Source organism: Lissotriton helveticus, chromosome 1_1 (genome assembly GCF_964261635.1).
Source record: "Lissotriton helveticus chromosome 1_1, aLisHel1.1, whole genome shotgun sequence".
Classification (NCBI taxonomy): domain Eukaryota; kingdom Metazoa; phylum Chordata; class Amphibia; order Caudata; family Salamandridae; genus Lissotriton; species Lissotriton helveticus.
Genome location: NC_136057.1, coordinates 902,113,144 through 902,134,341, shown reverse-complemented (window position 1 = coordinate 902,134,341; position 21,198 = coordinate 902,113,144). Strand labels below are relative to the sequence as shown.

Genomic DNA, 21,198 nt, shown 5'->3' with positions numbered 1-21,198 from the left:
GCTACTCTTTTGGATGGAGGTGGGGTCAGGACACAGATACTGCTCAAACCCTGTTGTCTTGCACCATGAACTAATCTTCGAGATTTCCCACTCCAGTTACAATGAATAGCTTTACCTCAGATAACCTTGTGGGGTCTGTTGAGGTTTGCTTCAGCCCTGCTGATTTAGATTGCCATCTGAGGTCATCATTCTACGTTACCCAAGGACGAAATGCAGGGCTACAAGCAGACGTGATTAATACAAATCAAGTGTCAACCTAATTTTTACAGCTCTCCTCTTAAAGCATTTTTATTGACAGATAAAGAATTATAATGAACACCAGTTTGGTGAATATCTGGATACTCCCAGGCTGCTTCACATGCAAGTTCAAGCAGGGGCGTGCAGGAGGGAGATATATTTTACCCCTCCGGGAGAGCATTAAAAGGGAGTACAATACGTCGTTGGCTTTATTTTGACGCCTATAAAAGAGTGACCTGCTTACATAATGATGTGACTGGAGTCTACTGCAATGCGCCTAGAGGCACAGTTGTTTAATGAGATTTATTTTCCCTGCATGCATCCAAACCCGTTTAATCAGATTCTTATTCTTACTGAATACCAAGCAGTCTATTGTGGGGAGCCATCTACAACATATAATAATACAATTTAGCAAGAAATATTCTTAAATGTTTCTGTCGGTGTGACTGTGGTCTGACATTCCCCACTTCACCAACATCAGCAATATGCTTTTATAAGCTTCTTTATGCTAAGGAAGGTATATCAAAGAAACTACAGCCTTCCCGGGTTTCTCAGATTAGATCCACACAACCGTCCCTTTCCATGTTTTATGAACAAATTATCTGAGAAAATTTATTTTTGGTGCAGTTACAATTGAAGACCAAATGGTAAACAAAGTAGATTTGTTTTTACAGTGCTCAGCAGCTAGATATTTAATAGCTTTCAGAATGAGTGTTGTCCAATATCATATGCATGGTGGAATATAGATCCAGCCTGAAGCAGCATTGTTGAAGTGCTCACTCACGACAACCTCCACTACCTTTCTTCACATGGCATGATCAACAAGCTCTTTTAATTCATCTCTGTTACTAGAAGAAATAAAATCCCTCCTGAGCACCCCTAGATCTGTTCAGTGACACCATTCCTGCCTCCCTAGCCAATGAGTGTACCCCATTCCTTGCCCTCTCCATAACCAATCTCCTAAACAAAATCCTCTTATTTCTGAGCCTTGCAGCACGGTGTCTTTAACTCCTGTCCCCACGAGGTCAAACATTTAACACTTCTTCCTTGCCAGTTACTGAAGGAACTGTATTCTACCATGGTAGAGCACAATGCATGAGGGCCAATCGTTCTCGGCTGCAATGTTTTCTGCAGACACACAACACCCTAGACCGTAGTCAGTATGTATTGCAAGATCTCAGTCATTAATGAAGTCTAGGCTGAGACCTTTTCAGACTCCGACATCCTTCTCGGCCTTTCTGTAGCATTCAACACCGCTGCCTAACCACGCCTGTATTCTGAATTCAGGTGATGTATGATACATTAGTCTGTTTTCTCCTGCTTGTGATATTGACTTCTCCTAATAGGTCAAATTAAGGTAATCTTTTAGATCAGTAGCCATTACCTACAGTGTTCTGTGCGACTTTACATGTTCCCATCCCCTTGAACATCTTAATTAGCTTCTTCTCTTGTTCCTGCTAAGAGCCCTTAGCCTACCTTTTTACTTCTGCACAGACAACAATCAAATCTACTCCCAAATACAGATCCCTAGCCATGAATACTGTTTCCCCCCAGGGAGCAGTCTATAATCTGCTTCCACTCCATCCCTGTATTTCAGTTCACCCATCACCCTTGCCTCCCATGTCAGATATCTCCACCTCAAAGATTCCTCCTGAATGTGAATCCCTGTTTGGCCTCCGATATAGATGGCTTAAACTGTTACACATTCATCATACTGCTGTTCCTTAGAACGAGCCTGTGCATTACCTCCAACCTTCACATCGAAGGTATTGTTCCCATCCTAGTTTATACTCATACCCTCTATATCAGAGGACCAGCTAGACAGATACTAAGTAGAAAAGGGGCCAAAAAACAGAAGACCGAACGCCATCTTCACTTCCACAACTCTCTGCCTCGCTATCAGAGTTAGAAAAAACATTAACAATCCTCAGCCTCGTCCATGTGCTTCACAGGAACTGTCCCTGTACCTCTCTGAAAGTATCTACTCTATACTTCCAAGAGACCACGCCAACTTCAACTTTTCAACTTCTACTCCACCTAAAAATCCGAATACATCGGATGATTCAATAAACAATTCACCTTAAGAGCCCCCAGACTCTCCAGTTGTCCGTCCTCACTTTTGGCTAGATCTAGACCTAATCTTCCAAAAACATAAATACTCCGCTCTTTCCTTACATGGGATGTATTTAACAATCTGGCATTTATGCTCTCAATTACTGTACGCATATATTCTGTAACCCTTTCCCTAAAACCATTCTTTGCCTCTTTTAAACCCATTGCTGCGGGTTTCTGTTCCAGTCATTTAGCACTTCCTGCCTTTTATGCTCTGGGACAATTTGGTTCATAGTCTGTACATTATTAATACTATAAATAACTTGCTAAATTGTATGAACATTTTTTAATACAATATAAATACAAAGATAATATCAAATGGCAAAACATAAAAACAAACCGGTAGGCCAGCAAAGCACAAGGTAGAATTAACTGAAAGTGACCACATCAGTGATATAAAGGCCTCAAACCCTAAAGTGGGGAAAAAAAAATAACTCTCAAAATATTGACTTGGATTTGAATAGAAGACCAGAATACGAGATAGGTATCCTTTTCTGTTTCAGGGTCATGGTGATATACCTGTTGCATGGGTTGTCGAATAAAAATGCATTATGCCCTTTCAGGAGAGCTGACATTCTAACAGAATAGCTGTGATTGCTTTTCATTTCTGTTGACTGTGCCCATTTGCGTGGACTAAACGTCAGGCGTTCATATTTAAATTTTTTATTTACCACTTTTCTTACAAAATTTAAAATGGTGATATCAAACAGGCACGCAATAATGCTTAACATATGCATACACTGGTTCTGACGGTATTATGTTGATAACTATCACAGTAAGGTTGGCGGGACAGTCCTATTACTGTAGCTAATCCATCTTTGGAGAAAGACATGACACTAGTTGGTCCAGCATTTGTCTTGTCACTCGCCCGCATAAGTGGTGTGACAGTGACTGCCTCCTGCCACACGCTCCTTTGTTCATTACAGTTTTTTAAACAGACCACCCCTCGTGACCGATAGATATTGATGCTGTAGTCTTGTGGTTCCTTAGGAGGGATAGTCTCAATGCATGCCGCCGCCTCCTCCTTTATTTTCTTTATCCAGTGGGTGTGCCTCATAAGTGATTGACGTCAATGCTGCTGTTGATGCTGTGCTTTGGGAGGCGCGAGGACACCTGTACAGATGTATCACATTTTACTCTTCAAGTTTGCTTGACAGGGTCAGTGCTGCTTGCCCCTTCGACAAAGCCGGTCAGCACCCCAACCAGCACCTCATTGGCCTGCGAAAAGCTGTCTACCGCTCCGTCCGAGCCAACTTCCGCCTGTCAAGACTGGCCACCCTCTACATGCTGAAAAAATATCCTTTTGTATGCCCCCGAGCAGTGGGGTCTTTCCGAGATGCACTTGGGAGACCCTACTACTTACTGCTCTTTCACACGTGCAACACACCATGTAAAAATTGTAATGTATCATGTAATTTTAGACCCTCTTCTCGAAGGTGCAAAGAAGCTGAATGACACCTTATGTTTCACTTTTAATTTAGAAGGAGCTACTGAATAGGGGCACTAAGAATTTGCTTTCACGCCTGACTGCAAAGAGGGCATTAGTGTTTCCCTGTTATAAATTCAACAGCGATGTATACTTCTTTTAAATTAAACTTGAAGGGCAGCAGAATTACCATTGTAAGGTGCCATGTTTTTTTTTCTGCTGAAAATGGTTGCATAAGCAGCACCGTTTTCTAGGGCTGAGACATGGGTTCATCCTCGGTACCTGAAGGTGACACTGGAAATGGGTGAAGCCTGCATAGTAAAAGAAAGAGCCTTTACTGCAAACACCGTGTACATTTGATCAGTCACCATTCGTGTCCTAGGTTAGTTGCTGAACTACTTATGCCGATGTCAAGTTCAGGAGTTCTTATGGGTTTCATGTGTATTTTGTTTCAAGCATTGCAAACTTGGGCCTGTCTATTAACAATGCAGCTGAAGACTGTGTTTTTATGTTGCTGTGCAGTTTATCGGCAAGATGCTCGCTTTCCTCTGTCCTGCCTCTGTGATGTTTGACATTCGTAATTTGAACAAGAAGACACTTGAGAAGACAAGGAGGGTTTGTGTTGACATGGCAACAGGAAAAAGACGGCCGTCAAGGTCACCTTTGAATTCATCAAAACATTGAAAACATTTGAGTTTTGCATTGGCTAGATTGTATATTTTTTTTTACTAGCAAACTTAGTCAGTGATTGTGTATGGCCCTATTCACGCATGTGACTTTTAGGAACCAGTGTCATAACAATAAGGTATAATACCCTTAGGATTCTCTCTGACTATGCTTTTAAATCTACTGATCCCCCATGGTATGGACTTACCAGACCCAGTGCAGCAAATTTCAATCCAGGTTTCCAGGCACTCAAATGTTGCAGAGCACCCTCATCCATTAGAATTAGTTCTGCAGAGCATCCATCATCGCATAGGTGTAGATGACATTCTAATATCTGAATGAGTGTAAATTCCATACCAATTATCGCTTAAGGCTGAGAAAACACAGAAGTTCATAAATCAGTTTGTAAATGTTAAGATATGTTCTTTGAGATCCTTTTTTGGAATCCATATTCATTGGCACTTTAAGAAGGCCTTTATTTATGTATCTTCAAGGAAAAGAAGTGCTGGAGTGATCACACAACATAACAAGCAGTGGCATAGCCAATAGGTCTCGCCTTTGGGAACTTATAAGTATTTAATTATGAAGCACAAGGGCTTATGTTGAAAGAGAAAAAGTATAAAGTGCCCCCATGCCTTTTACGTCATGCTGCGTAGATATACACCCAGGAGCAGCAGGAGCTAAAGAACCCCCACCCCCGGACACTGATCAAAGCTAACTAAACACAGCATTATCTGTCTTCAATAAATACCACCCTATGTTCAGATGTCCAGAAGCGACACTGGCAGGGCAGCGTAGAAGGGAGATCGGGGGCTGCGGGAAGGATGCCCACCACCCATGCCAGCACCATTCCTAGTCCCCTCCATTGCAAGGTGAGTAAGGAGATTGGAGGGACTCTGTGCTGGGCAGCAACTTACCTCGCCGGTCTGTTCCTACAGCAAAGGGAGCATATGAATTCCCTTTAACCTCGCTGCCACGATTGAGGCTGGCACTCACTTGGGGCATTTGCATAGGTAAGCTTCAAAAGAGAGGCACTTGGGTGCAGTCGGGGGCCAGTAAGGGGGGAAAGACCTTGCTCTCCTTTACCCTCTGCTTTGATGCAAAGCAGAAGGTGGAATCCTCAGGTTCTTAGGGGATGTATGCACTACACGTAAGAGCCATGGGCAGGTGACAGCAGTTTCTCAAGGACAACTGTGATGAAGAACGGCAGTAAAAGATGTGAGAGTGTCAGAGTCTAGGTGACACAGTGGACTCAGTACATGGCGTCTGTGGTCCTTCCGGGATGCCGATATCTGCTTTCCTACATGATGCCGTACATTGAATTCAAGGCATGCGCCTTTCCGATCTCAACAGCATCCCGTGTCTTCCCAGGAAATAGTGCCACACAAGGCTTCCATTTATTAAGAGCTGCTTCCGGAGAGCCTCTGTACATGAACTTTGCAATTCATTCTAAAAAGAACATTTGGTTATCTCTGCGCCAGCTTTAGATTATGTATTCGAACATATGTTTAGACTTCATTCTCCGTGAACAAGTCGAAAAAAGTGCAAGAGAAGGTAACAGTGGGAGGAAGAGAGAAATAGAAAGAGGGGAAAAACCGAGAATAAAAAATGACAAGACACAAATAGAGACAGCAAGGGATGATAAAAGGGGAGTTGGGGGACATAAAAGAGTACGAGAGAGGTGAGTGAGGATGTGAGAACCCGGAAGAGTGGGAGATACCGAAATAAAAAAGACAACAATGTGTATGTGACCAAGAAGAAGGGAAAGGCTGCGAATGTGTTGCCTGGGGACTGTTTGTGCTCGTATGCAAACAAGAAATAGAGAAGCCCGGGAGTGGTGCGCGCTTGCTTGTACCCGCCACTGCACGCGAAGAGAGCAGTCTGCTCATTTTCAAGCACTGCACTCGTGCTTGTGGCGCACCGCTGCTCGCTCCCGCAAGGTGGATGCCGCCACAAGCACGAGTGTGTGCTTGAAAATGACCAGAGCGACGGCTAAAGGTCCTCCTATGCAGCGCATGTGTGCTGCGTAGGCGACACCTAAAAAAGTGACGTAATTAATATAGCAGTGAACTGTAATTCATGACAGGCCAACTAGACATTGAACAGATGAGCAGATGTGTGTTGTTAGCAAGCCTGTAAATCTATATCGCGGAAACGCCAAGACGTCTTGAGCCTTGTAAAATATCCTGTTGAAGAAATTGGACAGCTAAGGTTTAGAGGAAGCCAGGATAAAATATTATGAAATTAGTTTACAGAAGTATACACTGATCTATTTGTACCACCTATTTAATCCTATCTCTTTCCTTTTGCAACAAGTTTAAAACAACTGAGAGCACAAAAGTGTGTGTGTGTGTGTGTGTGTGTGTGTGTGTGTGTGTGTGTGTGTGTGTGTGTGTGTGTGTGTGTGTTTGTGTTACTATCCTTGTGGGGACTTGGGTATGATAACACACTCACGCTGTGGGGACTTGATTGCACTGTGGGGACCTGAACCCAAGTCCCCACAAGGTAATGTTTACTAAATGATTGGAAATGACTTCAAAAACATCTGTGCCAATTTTTACAACTTTTTAAAAAATTGCCTTGTGGGGACCTGTGTTTCACCATGTGTGTTTATTTTTTTGCTCGCTCTGCCCCTGTAGACAGGAGGTGGTACTGCAGCCTCAAACACACTTAGCATATTAAACACACTTTCTCTATCAGCAGAAAGAAGAATCATTTTAAAGGTTACATTTTGCTGAAAACAACCACTTTTCGGTTTATTAAAAGACTGTACAATTGAAATAAAGGCCATGACTTCTCATTTTCTGCATTTAAGAATGTTTTTTTCAGCTGTTTTTAAATTATTTTACTAACCAATTTCATCTAGTTTCTTGCATTAACAGTACATTTTAGATGTATTGTTTCACATGATAAAGCAATTAGTGATTGCAGTTTAATCATTCACTGGAACTGAAACATATCTGACAAATATTTTACAACATAAGTTCTGTCCTTATGTTTTTGTAGTTCAGGGAATTACTGTTCACATTTATATTTACATTTTAGTAGTGGGAATTTGAAAACTTTTAAAATGAAGTCATTTTACATATTTGATGCTACATTAAAGACTCATCCTCTAATTTCACTGCAAAATATTTTTGCACAATGTTTATGGCGTTCAAAGGGAAACAGTTCATTTTTTCACTTTGCCCACTTCCACATGGAAAGTTTAGCATGTGTGACGATTATGATGCATATGTCTTGCATGCAGCAGATGGCTGGGAGAAGCAGGCCAGTCGTACATGCTGTCAAGCCCCAAAAGCAAACTTCCTTCACAAGACATAGTCCTGTCCGTGCCTCAAGCCCTCATGTGAGGGAGTGACACTGGAAATTTCTGTGGTCCTGCAGCATAACATTGAACTGGGCCCCTGAAAGGTATTACTGGAATTATTGGAGGGAATCGGTGAGTCCCGGGCTGAGAGGAGATTCATTGGGGTGGTATATCTGGTGGCGAAAAGAGATATAGCCCACTGCCAGAGGCACCTGGAGGTGTGGCAGAGGGGCGTCGACTGGTGTGGCGCCAAGAGTGACCCATCAAAAAGCACTGTGGTTGCCCTCAAAAGCATGAAAATAAATGGGGAAAATGGTTTGCTCATAACAGACTGCTTTTCTAATGCTATATTGTAGTTGGGGAAGTGCTGGTGCCCCTGGATCAGACCCAGTGGAAAGTAAATTCAGTATTGTCCTTGTATGTGGATGTAGCTGTGTAATACACAAATGTAATAACATTTTGTTATTTAAAAAATTATTTTTACATATATATTTATTAAAGACTCTGAGATAATGTTGTTCCAACTGAAATATTATGAGCTTGGCTTAAATGGAAACCTTACCAACATTGTAAGGATGGATGTTAACGTTGGTCTTGCAGAGATTCAAACATGTGACCTGTAGATCATAGATGTCAGTAAACTGTTTAACTCACTGAGCCAACTTGCACCTCACCTACAGATGGTCAATTCCACATTAGTGCTCTCGGAAGATGACTTTACTGGTGTATATTTACTACCATGGTGGCTTGATAAACCTGATAACATTCCAGAAATTGCCTGCCCCCTAAGTGCACAACTAGAGCAACCAATGCATCATCATATGTGAAACCTGCCATTCTTGAACTGTAATCTAATGCCTAATGTGTTCTGACTCTGACCTTAACCACCCTCTTCCCATTCAGTATTCAGGAATGTATGACTTACATTATCTACAGAAGAGAGAGGGCACAGTAAAAAAAACAGTGCAGCAAAATGCACGAAAAAACACCTGCTAATCAAAATAATGCATGCCCTGTCTATATTTTTCTATACTCCGAGAGCATTGAAGCTTATTTTCAAGCAGCCTCTATTTAGTACAGTCTTGTATCATTAAAGCAGTTTTTTTGCTATAGATGCCTCCCCTTGTCTGGGTTTTTACTGCATTTAAATAGGTGTAGATTTGTATTCTTTTTGTGCACAAAGCACTTCTACCCCACCCAAATCTCGAACAGATGTATTATAGGGGAAAGTTTCATACATTTTCATATTCCGACAGAAGAATTAACATGTGGGGGAAGACCGGAGATGCAGTCAGGACAAAAGCGTGGTTTTTGTTCTGTTTCTAGGGAAAGTCCCGGTTTTGTGCACTGAGTGTACTTTGGGTAAGCCCTCTTCAGCCACTGCTGTGCAACTTAGTCAATCACATCAGCTATTAGCTGTTCGGTGTACGTTCCACCACCGAGTGGTCATACTGTAAAGCACAAGGGGAAATGTACTTTATTAAAAATGCAATATCACGCTTTTTTCGCACATTGAAAATACATTACAAAATAATTGTCTTGTTCCTTTACCACAGCACTCCCCCTTCCACTTACTGCAAATAGGTGTTCATTGCACCCTGCAACAAAGAAAACGTTTTCTTTTCTGCCCTGGAGTATTAGGGTGAGCAGTTATTTCTACGGCCCACATGTCTCTGCCTTCACAATGTCCAAAGGTTTGTGGTTATGCAAATATCCTGTTAGGGCGTACGTAATTTGCAGTTGCTCACATTCTCAACTTCCCACAGCAGAATAACAGAAACAACTAAATTAGGTTGCTAAATGATTTTAAAATAATAATCCTGCGAACACTTAGGGGCAGATTTATGTTAACTGGCGCATCCCCAGGGATGCGCCAGTTTATGTGCGCCACAGTGCGCCACAGCTCCGCAACCCATGGTGCGCCGCATTTATAATGCGGCGCACCATGGGGCAAAAACGGCACAGATGCGTGACGCATCTGTGTCGTAAAGGTGGCGCATTGCTGGAGTTGCGTCGCAAGCGCGACGCAGCTCCAGCAAGGCTCGGGGGTGCCCCATCTTAACAATGCTTCATCAAGACCTACGCCTGCTTCAAGCAGGCGCAGGCTTTTGACGCAGCATTGGCCTGAAAGTGACTGAGTGAAATCTTATAGATTTCACTCAGCCACTTTTGCGAGGCGCACCTGCCCCGGAACGCCCACCCTGCGCCGGAACGCCCACAAGCGGCGCAGGGCTTTACAACGTGACGCATCTGCCTAGATGCGTCACGTTGTAAATCGTTCGTAGGGATGCGCCACGTTTACGCCGCCTTGCGTGACGCACCAGCGGCGTAAACGTGGCGCAAGGGCCTCATAAATCTGCCCCTAATTTTTTAACAGAGCAGGCAGTAGATTTCTAGGACAATTTGATAAACATTTCCTCGTTTTCTTGCTCGCAGGATATGTATTAAAACATGTAGTACTTCAGGATTGTCCTAATATGAGAAGAACACATACATTTTGTGTGCCATCACAGAGACTTTTTTCTTTTAAAAATAAGAACCCCTTCAGTGCCCCATACACTGTGGCAGCCTTCCCCCCAAACACAGGTTAATGTAGTGGGTGAGAGCCTCCGTTGTCATGACCACGGCTGAGAATCAGGTGTGAATGGGCCTCTCCCAGGTTCAGCATAACAAAGGCCTGAGAGCCTGACCCTCCCAGCTACATCTCGGCCTGCTTCACACCCTGGCAGCAGTAAGCGTTCACAAGGCAGCAAGCTACTCAAGGCAAACCCCTGCACTGCGAGAATGCAGCTGGGAGAGGAGATCGAAGAGAGCTGATGTCTACGGCTGACATTTGCCTCCTCCAAATGAAGTTGTCAGTAGGAGCAGTTAGTACGCAAAACACGCTTTCCATAAAACGCAGTAGCAAAGTATTTCTTTAACTTTCTTCTACTAAGCGGAAACAGTCAGTGTAATTCAGGGACAGGTGTTCCACAAGTGGACAGCAAACGCACTATTTAAAGCACCTTTTGAAGAACATTTCTTTGCTTGATAACAAATTATATTTCTCAATCGAGACAGTATTTCTCCACAATCTGTGATGTTGCCAACCTCTAGTCATAATACTGTACCCAAATGAAAATGGAAAATGTTTAAGGGTCTAAAAAATCAATTATGAATGGAATAAACCTAAACCGGGTGTTACAAGAAGTCTGTGCATTCAGACGCATAGAATCATTAGTATTTTACACAAAAAAACGATTTATTTATATGCAATGCTACATGTCTGTAAAGTGCTGCTGACTTTTGCACCTCGACCCCTGGGTTTTAAATGTCGCTTCTGCACATAGATAAAACATTTTGCAGTCAGAGCAAACCTCTTTATCTCCCCTCTTAACTATGCTGCTATTCTCCAATTTCTGGACACATTTTGGTTTTTCTGATCCAGTCACTACTGGTCTTGCACCTATTTTTGTTTGAGAAGCTTCTAATACAATACCAGTGTTCTCTGCACACCGTTCCACTGTTCCCAGACAATAGATGTGTGCACTTAATTGAAAACAAGGATATATCTAATAATAAAACTTGATTTTGCCAATGGATAGCATTCATACACAGAAGATTGGAACATAAGCATCATAGACAGAGGAAATCACAGACATTAGACAGGAGAAGGTTGACATAGAAAGACTGAAAATGGGTAAATGTGGGGAAGACACAGACATACAACAACACAGGGTGACTAGAAAGGAGTCAGGAACAGAGGGAAAAATTACAAGAGAAAACCTACATCACAAAGGTAGGGGAAGTCACAGACGAAGGCATACACTAATTTAGAAAGACATGAAAAGAAAGACACAGACACACGAAGACCAGGGGAGATCATGCAGTGAAGTGAAGCTGAAAAGGACCAATGGGAGCCACGAAATCAGAAAGACATGATTAATAGAGGCATTATTCAAATACCATCTAACGTAACATAGCTTAAAATTATTCCTAACCATGGCAAATAAGTATCGATTTGATCAAAAGCAAAGAAGTGTTGGCACGGTCCACAAAAAGTTTAAAAACACTGCAGGGAAGGGGTTTTGGAGGTTTTCCCATTAAATATATTTAATTCCAGCAATAACGTCTTGGTAATGTAAATTGCAAAATCAGTAGACATGTTTAAGATGTGCCATTGAAGGTACTGCAGCTCTGGCTAGAACTACTGGTGGTTTTCACGAAAAGTACAGCAGCACCACTTTATGAGACATGTAAGTATTATCCAATAAACCTATGGGAGGCTCAGCCTTACTGGAAAGTGTTTGTTCTAAATATAAAATTGTAACTGACTTGCTGACAAATTATTGAATACCAGTGCAGAGTTGTCTTTTTTATCCTACTGAACCAATAATCCTAAAATACCAATACTGCGTCTAGAATATACAATGCAATATTCCCTTCGGTATTCCTAAATCTTCAATGAAATCAGTTTAAATATTTCTATATCAATGGTTTTACATCAAAATAGTCTCAATTACGAGAGTTTAATGCAATGCACAGAGTATCTACAAAGGTTAACCCAAGCACATTAAGTCATTACAGCTTAACAACTCATATATATCCACAAGTGTTTGTTGAACCTTAAATTAATCAAATTACCTTTACAATTATGTTCTAACATAAGTATTATAAGGTGTTTTATGAATAAAAATCTGCTAGTTTATCATATTTTTAATACTCCTTTATAAGCAGGAATATCTGTTCACACCTGGTGACAAATTTTTGTCCTGCATCATTACTTGTTTGCTGCTAAGAACTGCCAGTACTGGCAAGAGTATAGCAGCGGCAATGCGAAGTGTTGACGTTGCTTCATCAAATGTAATGCATCCCAGCTGAGGAGAGCACAGTGACGGTGAAGGCATGCTGGGTACCTGAAATAGATTCCATATAAGCAGCCTAGCAGTAGCCTGACTCAATAAGACTCAGAGGTGTGCCTGGTTATTCAAGAGCCCTCCCCAGCCCTGTGAAGCTCCAAGAGGCCATGTTTTCAGTTTCCTGCACATGCAGGCTTCAATACCTCCTACAGTAACAGTGCATACACCAGACTCAGCACGTGAATGTCTGTCCAATCTGGTTAGGCAGCTGTCTAAACACTGCTACTTCTGGGCTTCAGTGCACTAGAACTGCTACATATGGTGGAAAGAAGAAGTTCTTCTTTTCCTAGGGGGTGTTACATTGTGCAACAAACTTACTCAAGGTGGTGTACCTTTGGAGGAAAACAGCACGTCTCTGGTTTGTATGCTAGCTGATTGGTCAAGCTGTATTTCTCTGGTTTTTGTGCTCAGGACACAGGTGGGCATCGTAGCCACCCAGACCGCATTGCATGTCCGCAGTCACAGTCACCTGGAGTGGTGCTCCGTGGCCTACGAAGAATACCATTTATAATGGGCAGGGGCTGGAGCATGGAAGACTGCAAGGAAAAGGGGATGTCAGATGTGGATTTTTTCTTTTCATGCCGATACAATGCCATGCTCCTGAAGAGAGAGGCTATCCTTATGTATGGCTCTTTGCAAGATAGTGGCTTTTTCACAGATTATTGCCTGACGATCCCAAGCCAATATGGGGTTCATTATTTTTCTGGGATGTCATTTCCTATATATATCGTCCATATAAGGAAGGATTGACAAGAGATTGATATGTCCCAATACATTTGATACCCTATATTTCGTCACATTTATTTTTCCTTTGCTTTTATTTTTGGCCCTGTTTTTCGCTCCACTTTTCCTGCGTGCGAGATACCATTGGAGTCCTTGTTTTTGGAAGATCTTGTTGGACAGTTTCTCTGCCCGGTTTCAGGACGGGTTCGCTGCCTGCTTATCTACATCTGCCAAGGAGGTATTTTCTGCCATTGTGGATTTTTACTCCTTTTGGGACAGTGTTAAGGAGGCCCTTGACACCTTTCACATGTATGTTAAATGTGCAGGACAGCACCATGGCTTCTGGCAGGAGACCTTTCCTAAGTCCTTCACAAAGGACACTTGAAAGACTTTCAAAGCCTCTAGTCCTTTACAGGGGCTTGGACAGAATTCCCATTTTCGTTGCATAATGCTGCACATGCCCAGCCAAAGGGGAATAAGGCACAGGCAAAGGCGTAGAGAATGCAGCAGGGAACATGAGCCTGTATCCATTTTTGGCACCAACACTCCCTTACAAAGCCATGTAGGAAAGTAGTTCAAGTGCATTACCTTTGTGAGTTTCTGCTTCTGTGGCTAATGATAGAAATGGCACTAGCTTCTGAAGTCCAGTTTCAAGTCCCACCAATGACTAATGTATTCCTTGCAGTAATGTAGTGCATGATCTAAGAAAATACTGTGCAATAATTCAAGGAGGATTAACTCCCTATTTTTACCTAAACCTTGATTTATGGTGTTCCTTGGGATCATGTCCCCCAAAAGCTGTACGCCAAGGTCTTTGGAATATGGAGGACCCTGGACTGCTCCTTTTCACATGATTTATGTAGAAATCATTCAAATTTAGTAGATCTAACTTGAAGACCAGAGCAGCTCTATAACTTCCATCGTGGCAATATGGTCATTCTGTAAAACATTTCTACTTTTTTTTTTTTATGTACACCATAATTTAACAAACATATTTTTACAATTAAGTTTTGACAAATTGAAATCATTGCTTTTCATTCCTTTTTAAATTTAAGTAGCTAGGACACTGTTTTTTTATATGTCAATTTTTAGTGCAGCCATGTACCTTGAGCATAGAGGCTCATCATCCAAGTATCCATTCTTTTATTCCTGGTCTTGATATGTCACTCTTAAAAGTGCTGTCTACACTTTGTCTTGGTAAGAGGATTCAGAACTCTGTCCAACTTATAAACCTTAATAATGAGTAGGGTTAATTGCTTCTTAATTCAATTTGTAAAATCCGCTATTCCCTGAAGTACCCTCAATTGGTTTGTTCCACAAATTGGATTTTTTGCGTAGAAATGCAGGCACGCATATTAGTACTTCTACTTTGCACTTTTCTGAATGACAGGTATTCATTTCACCACCTCCCTCATTATGTCACAAATGGATTCAGCAAACAGACTTTCAGTTACAGGACTCCCGACAAGAATTCAAAGGGAAATAGAAAGGAAACCCCTACACATAAATCTAGGAGACCAGATCTCCCTTTCTTTAAAAGCCCTTTACTTGCTTCCAATCATGACAATCTATTTTTAAGACAGTCTGCCTTGCTCATAAGGCCACAAATGGAAACTGTCTAGCATATCTACAAGTAACGCTCAAGAGGAAAATAAAAATCTGTATTCTCCCTAGTTGATTACAAAAGACTTTTGAGCCTTTTCAGGTTTCTCACCTCTGAAGCATTTTAAATGTTGATGACTAATGGCGGCCTGGGATACCCAATGGGTGCTTGTGGTGTCTGTGGAATTTGCACGATGTGCCTTCTTGCTCTGTATGTGCTTTGAAGGTGTTCAGGAGAGGGAAACAAAACTTATAGTGGACTCCATGAAGAGGAAATATAGCTCTCACTCTAGCGGAAGACCTAAAACATATTCTCACACCACGACTAAAACACCTAGTCAGAGACATAAAAAGTATGATGGAGCATTGTAGATCTTTTCAGCATTATGGTATGAACTGGGAGAGGCCTAACAAAGATAATTGTTATTCTTCTGAGCTGGTGCCAGTATTAGAGCCCATGTCAAAGTTAGCTTTTCCCAGCTGTTAGCATGTCTTCTGGGCAGGAATTCTTTTTTATACAGGCCTTGTTGGAGATATTTGGTAAAGGCCCTTATTGTTCCCCAGTTAATGGAGCTACGTATCTGGTAGTGGAGTCCATGAGCAATGTACCATTGAAGTCTACTTCGGCATTTATTATTTGGTGTCAGTGGTTCCTTTGACTTCGACGTTGGTACCAGTACCGTCTATCAGCGTCAATTTTGGCACCAGTGATACTGGTTATGAAGCCAGTTTCAGCAGCAAATTAAATCTGAGGCTTTCCCAACAAAGGATTATACTTTTGTTATTTATTTTCTAGCGTAAAACTTGTTTTGCACTTGATAGTTGCCTAAATGTCACACCATTAACAGAGCATTGCATAGGTGCTACAGAGGCATTCCCATGCAACCACCCACAAAACCCTATCTACTATCAGTAGCAGACAGGGTTTTGCATCAAAATTAACACCACTTTAAAGCAGGCGTTAAAAGGAGAAATGTTTTCATTTACTTTGCATGTGTGTTGCAGAGTACATCACACAAATAAGGAGTAGGAAAAGTCTAAGCATAGTATTTTGTAATGGAAGGGAACCCTTCCATAAAATCTATGCTAGACTCGGGCACACACCCTTGCACTATGGAGCAACGGTGTGTGAATGTTGCTAGGCAGCAATATTTTGCTCTTGCATTATAAAGAGGGAAACCATATATCTGTAGAAATGGCACTCTTGCTTTCTCCCTGTCATGCAGCGCAGCACAGCCTTTTTGGCTGCTGCACTGTGTTGAGTGACACTTTCGTGGATCTGGTCCTCAGTCTTTTGTAAAAGAAATTTGTTTCCTGGTGAAAGCAAAGATTATGACTAAGCAATGTATGCAGAAAAAGCATGACTTTTTTTGATCTGATTCAAACTCAATTAAAGTGCACTTTTTTGTTGGAAATTGATGAAGATGATACAAGTAAGGTAGATAACCTGGCCCTTCCTCTTGATTCAGGCACTGCTTCATTTGCACATCTGTTTGGATAGAGTGGGTGTGGACTTTTGGGGGGCAAGGGAAATGTATGGTTTTGAGTGGTTATGGGTTTTTGGATGATTATGGAATTTTCAGGGATTAGAGTGTGTTCCTTGGGTGGTAAGGTACTTTTCAGGTTTAGGGTGGGTATGGTTTTTTGGGTAGCCAAGGAATTTTTATGAGGTTAGGGTGGGTATGAGTTTTTGGGAGGCGAGGGATTTTTTAAAGTTAGAGTAGGTCTGGGTATTTGGGTGGTAAGGGATTATTGGGGGTTCGGGTCGCAAGGAATATTTAGGGTTTAGCGTGAGTATCACTTTTTTGGGTGTTGAGGGAATGTTTAGGGCTTAGAGTGGGTATGGGTTTTTGGGTGGCAAGGCATTTGTTAAGGTTTAGGGCGGCAAGGGAATTTTTATTTCTTGGGTGGGTATGGTTTCTGATTGGCAAGTGATTTTGTAGGGGTTAGGGTGGGTATGGTTTTTTGGGTGGCAATGGAATTTTGAAAGTTAAGGGTGGGTATGGATTTTTGGGTGGTAAGACATTTTTTAGGGTTTAGCCTGGGTATGGGTTTTTGGGTGGTAATGAATCATTTAGGTGTAGTGTTTGTATGAGATTTAGGTGGCAAGGGATTTTTCAAGGTGGGTATGGGTTTTTGGGAGGCAAGTGAATTTGTAGGGTTTAGGGTGGGTGTAGGTTTTCGAGTGGTAATATTTTTAGGGTTTATGGTAGGTATGGGTTTTATGGGTGGCAAGGACATTTTTAGTGTTTAGGGTGGGTGTGAGATTTGTGGTGTCAAGGGTTATTGTAGATTTTACATGGTGTATGGGTTTTTGGGTAGCAAGGGTATTTTTAAGGTTTAAGGTGGGTGTGGGTATTTAGGTGGAAATTGATTTTTTAGGGTTTAGGGTGGGCATGGGTTTTGGGTGGCAGCAGAACATCTAGGGTATAGGGCTGGCATGGGTTTTTTAGTTGGTAATGAATCATTTAAGGTTTAGTGTTTGTATAGGTATTTGGGTCAAATGGGATTTTTTATGATGGGTGTGTGTTTTTGGGTGGCAAGTGAAATTTCGAGGTTTTTGAATGGTATGGGATTTTTAGGGTTTAGGAGGAATGGTTTTTATGGGTGTCATTGGAATTTTTTGCATTTAGGATGGGTGTGGTATTTTTAGTGGCAAGGGCTATATCACGATAATATCACGCTATATATGATGAACCCCCAAGAAAACGTGTCGCCCATGACACGTAAAGTCGTACGATATGGTGGACTGTCAGATGTAAACATCAACTGGAGCAAATCTGTGGTCCTCCCTTTCACGTTGGTCTGGGCGTCGGGTCCAATTCGATATTTGGGCATATGGTTCAGCAGTAACATGCAGGAATTATGGACCGAAAATTATGGCAGGGTGGTGGCCTGGATTGAAGACAGGGTGAGCCAGTGGAAGACCATCCCCCTCTCTCTGGCAGGCCGCACAGTGGTGGCCATGATGATTATATTACCGAAACTACTATATCTCTTTGTTAACATCCCTTTACCACTCCCAATGCACTTTTTAATCTCATTCGGTCACTCATGATTGAACTAGTGTGGGCACGCTTGGATGTATTATACGCTCCGACCATGCCACTTCTCAACAACCCGCTGAACCCCCTCCCCTTATGGAACGCAAGGCGCAGAACGACGCTTCTAGCCATAACCTAAAATTGGCCACTTATATCCCGCAGGTACCTTTCTCAGGGTGGGCATGGGTTTTTGGGAGGCAAGTGAATTTTTAGGGTTTAGGGTTGAGGTAGGTTTTTGAGTGGTAAGAGATTTTGTAGGGTTTTGAGTGGTTAGGGGTTTTATGGGTGGCAAGGGACTTTTTAGTGTTTTGGGTGGGAGTCAGATTTTTGGTGGCAAGGGATATTGTAGATTTTAGTGTGTATGGGGTTTTTTTGGGTTGCAAGGGAATTTTTAAGGTTTAGGGTGGGTGTGGGTATTTGGATGGCAAGGGAACATTTAGGGGTTAGGGCTGGTATGGGTTTTTTAGGTGGCAATGAATCATTTACAGTTTAGTGTTTTTATGGGTATTTGTGTCACAGGACATTTTTTATGGTGGGTATGGGTTTTTGGGTGGCAAGTGATTTTTTGGGGTTTAGGTGGGTGTAGGTTTTTCAGGGGACTTGGGCATGTCTATGATCACACACATTATCTTTGGCAACCATGGTAATATAGTCACACACCACTTCTGTGGGGACTTTGACATCTCTAAAATCACACACTATATCTGTGGGGACCTGGGCATGTCTATAATCACAAACTATCTCAGTGGGGACTTCAATATCTCTATAACAACACACTATCTCTGTGGGGATCTTACACCGAAGCTGCTTCTCTGCAGCGGCTTTTTCACAAGCAAAACCTGGCCTCCGCGCACGCCATCAAAGCGGCTGTGGATCCTCTCTGGCTCCCTCTCCCCACCCTTAGAGACAAGTCTAAAATCGACTACATCTTTATTTCTGATCGTCTGGTATCACACCTTACTAACTTCTAAGCCGTCAATAGGGAGGAGAGTGATCACAGGCCGCTGGATTCCCCAAATGTTGCTAAAGGCAATAATTGCACTACATCAGGGGACCTGTGTCCGTATCAAGACCAGCGAAACCACTGTAACAGCCAAGGTGCCAACCTATAACAGCCTGAAACAAGAGTGTGTCCTTGCCCCTCTACTCTATAATCTTTACACTGAAAAGCACTGGAAGGTGCAAGTTTACTAACACCAAGGCTGGGGAAAGTATGGCTCCAATTTCTTCAGTACGCCGCCGATATTGAAATAATGACTCACACGTGGTCTAAATGCCCAACACAGGTATAATTGAAAAAATCACCTCCTGATGAACCAGGAGAAGACCAGGATACTCATCTTTGGGAAGTACCACCGAAAGAAAACAGCACAATGGCACCTAGGCGATTTGCAAATTAAAACATACACAAGTTATAACTACCCGGCCTCAGGCTATGGGAAGGGGAAAAACCAACAGCCCACTTGAAACATATATGGAGCAAGGGGGCAAGCATTATTCACAGTTTGAAACGCCTAAACCAGCGACTTCAGAGGCTGACAGCAGTACCCATCTTGAAAGTTCTAAGAGCAAAACGTGTTCCCTCTCTTAACTATGGTCAATTAGTCTTTCCCGGCGCCTTCAATAAGCTCCTCATGAATGTCCAAATCTCTGCCTACAGGAAGGTTCTAGCTCTCCCACGACAGGCCAGGAGAGCAAGAGTAAGGCTGGAGCTGGGACTCATCTGCCCGGATATCACTTGCTCAGGGGACATATTAAAATACTATATTAGAACTCTGTGTGCCTCTGCATCCTCACTGAAAGCTCAAATCAAAACAATTTTTGAAGAGGGTGGCTCTCCATCGCAGGCCCAGTTGGTAGCAGCTATAAGGCTGCTTGAAAAAGAACATATCTCTCCACCTATTCCGCTGACGGTGGGACGAGTCAACGATGCCCACTCTCTCCGTTGCTGTTCACCCTTGCAATGGAACCGCTGGTGATCAGATTTAGAAAAGGGGGAGAGCTTTGGGGTATACCACTCGAAGGACGAATTCACAGTGTCTCTTTACGCGGATGACCTCCAAATATATGTGAGACATTACAGCGGACCTCACACCTTTGTGGGCCACACTTGAAGACTTTGAGAGAGCCGTGGGTTTGAGTGTGAATTTGGCCAAATCTACCATTCATCCCCTTCATCCAGACACCCCCCAATGGGAGATAACGGCAGGTGAAATTAGGTTAGCCTGGAATGGGACTGCTCCTAGATATCTGGGAATCAGGCTGTACCATACTCAGTGGGATCTCATTGAGGGCAACCACTTTCGGGCCCTGCGGGGCATCAAGACCCTGGTCGCCTTCTGGCAAATGCTTCCATTGGCCACAATAAAGATGGTGGCTTTATCGAAAATTATCATAGCCCCCCGTCTTCTCTACTTTTTTGTGAATGTCCCAGTGATCCCTCCATGGGCCTTTTTCCAGGAGCTATATTCCTTACTGCTGATCCTGGTTTGGGGCAGAGGTCGTCGCAGAGGTATTCTGACGACATTACAGCTCCCTTGAGACTGGGATGGCCTGGGAGCCCCATCCTGTAAGGCCTACATCCTCACAGCACAACTGCAATGGACCTTGCGTTGGACAGTGGGGAGCCATATAGAAGAAACTGAAATATCAGCGGAGACACTGTCAGTCCCAGATATCACCCAAATGCTCCTCCGGGGACAAGACCACATCCCCCCACTCTGTCTTGGTGGAGGTAGCCAGATCCTGTATAGTGTGGACAATCGTCTTTCTCGAACAACGCCAATGTACTCCCCCTTATTGCCAGTAGCGGGTCTGCCTAGGGGTTATAGCTACTACACATCTAGGGATTTACAAACTTGGACAGAACATGCACTCACAGAGGTGGATACCCTGTTCACCGACAGCCAATTGACCTCGTTTGAAGGTCTATCAGAGGGAATCGGGCTTCCGGCAGGACAATTCCTGCTCCATAGACAACTAATAGCCGACTGTAGAATGTAATGTAATTGGTTTTTTATATCGCGCAACTATCGCTCCAAGGAGCATCTAGGCGCCATTTACTGATCCAGAGATGTAGGAGATAGGTTGGTTACTGTAGAAGGACATGGGATCTGATGGGGGGAGAACCCAAAACACACCCGACAATACACTCGATATTAAATAGGAGAGCAGGGAGAC

The 21,198-nt window shown here is 42.8% G+C and overlaps 1 protein-coding gene across 3 annotated transcripts in view; it reads left to right on the top strand.

Annotated features, from left to right (window-relative positions):
* Window positions 1-21,198, top strand: part of VEZT (vezatin, adherens junctions transmembrane protein) — a 280,161-nt gene that overhangs the window by 143,069 nt on the left and 115,894 nt on the right. For 2 of the 3 annotated variants that reach the window (XM_078675933.1, XM_078675924.1), the window contains one exon: window positions 3,495-3,644. In XM_078675933.1, coding sequence (XP_078532059.1) covers window positions 3,495-3,644 — 150 coding nt within the window. The remainder of the gene's footprint in view (window positions 1-3,494; window positions 3,645-21,198) is intronic. The other variant, XM_078675941.1, reaches the window with a different exon arrangement.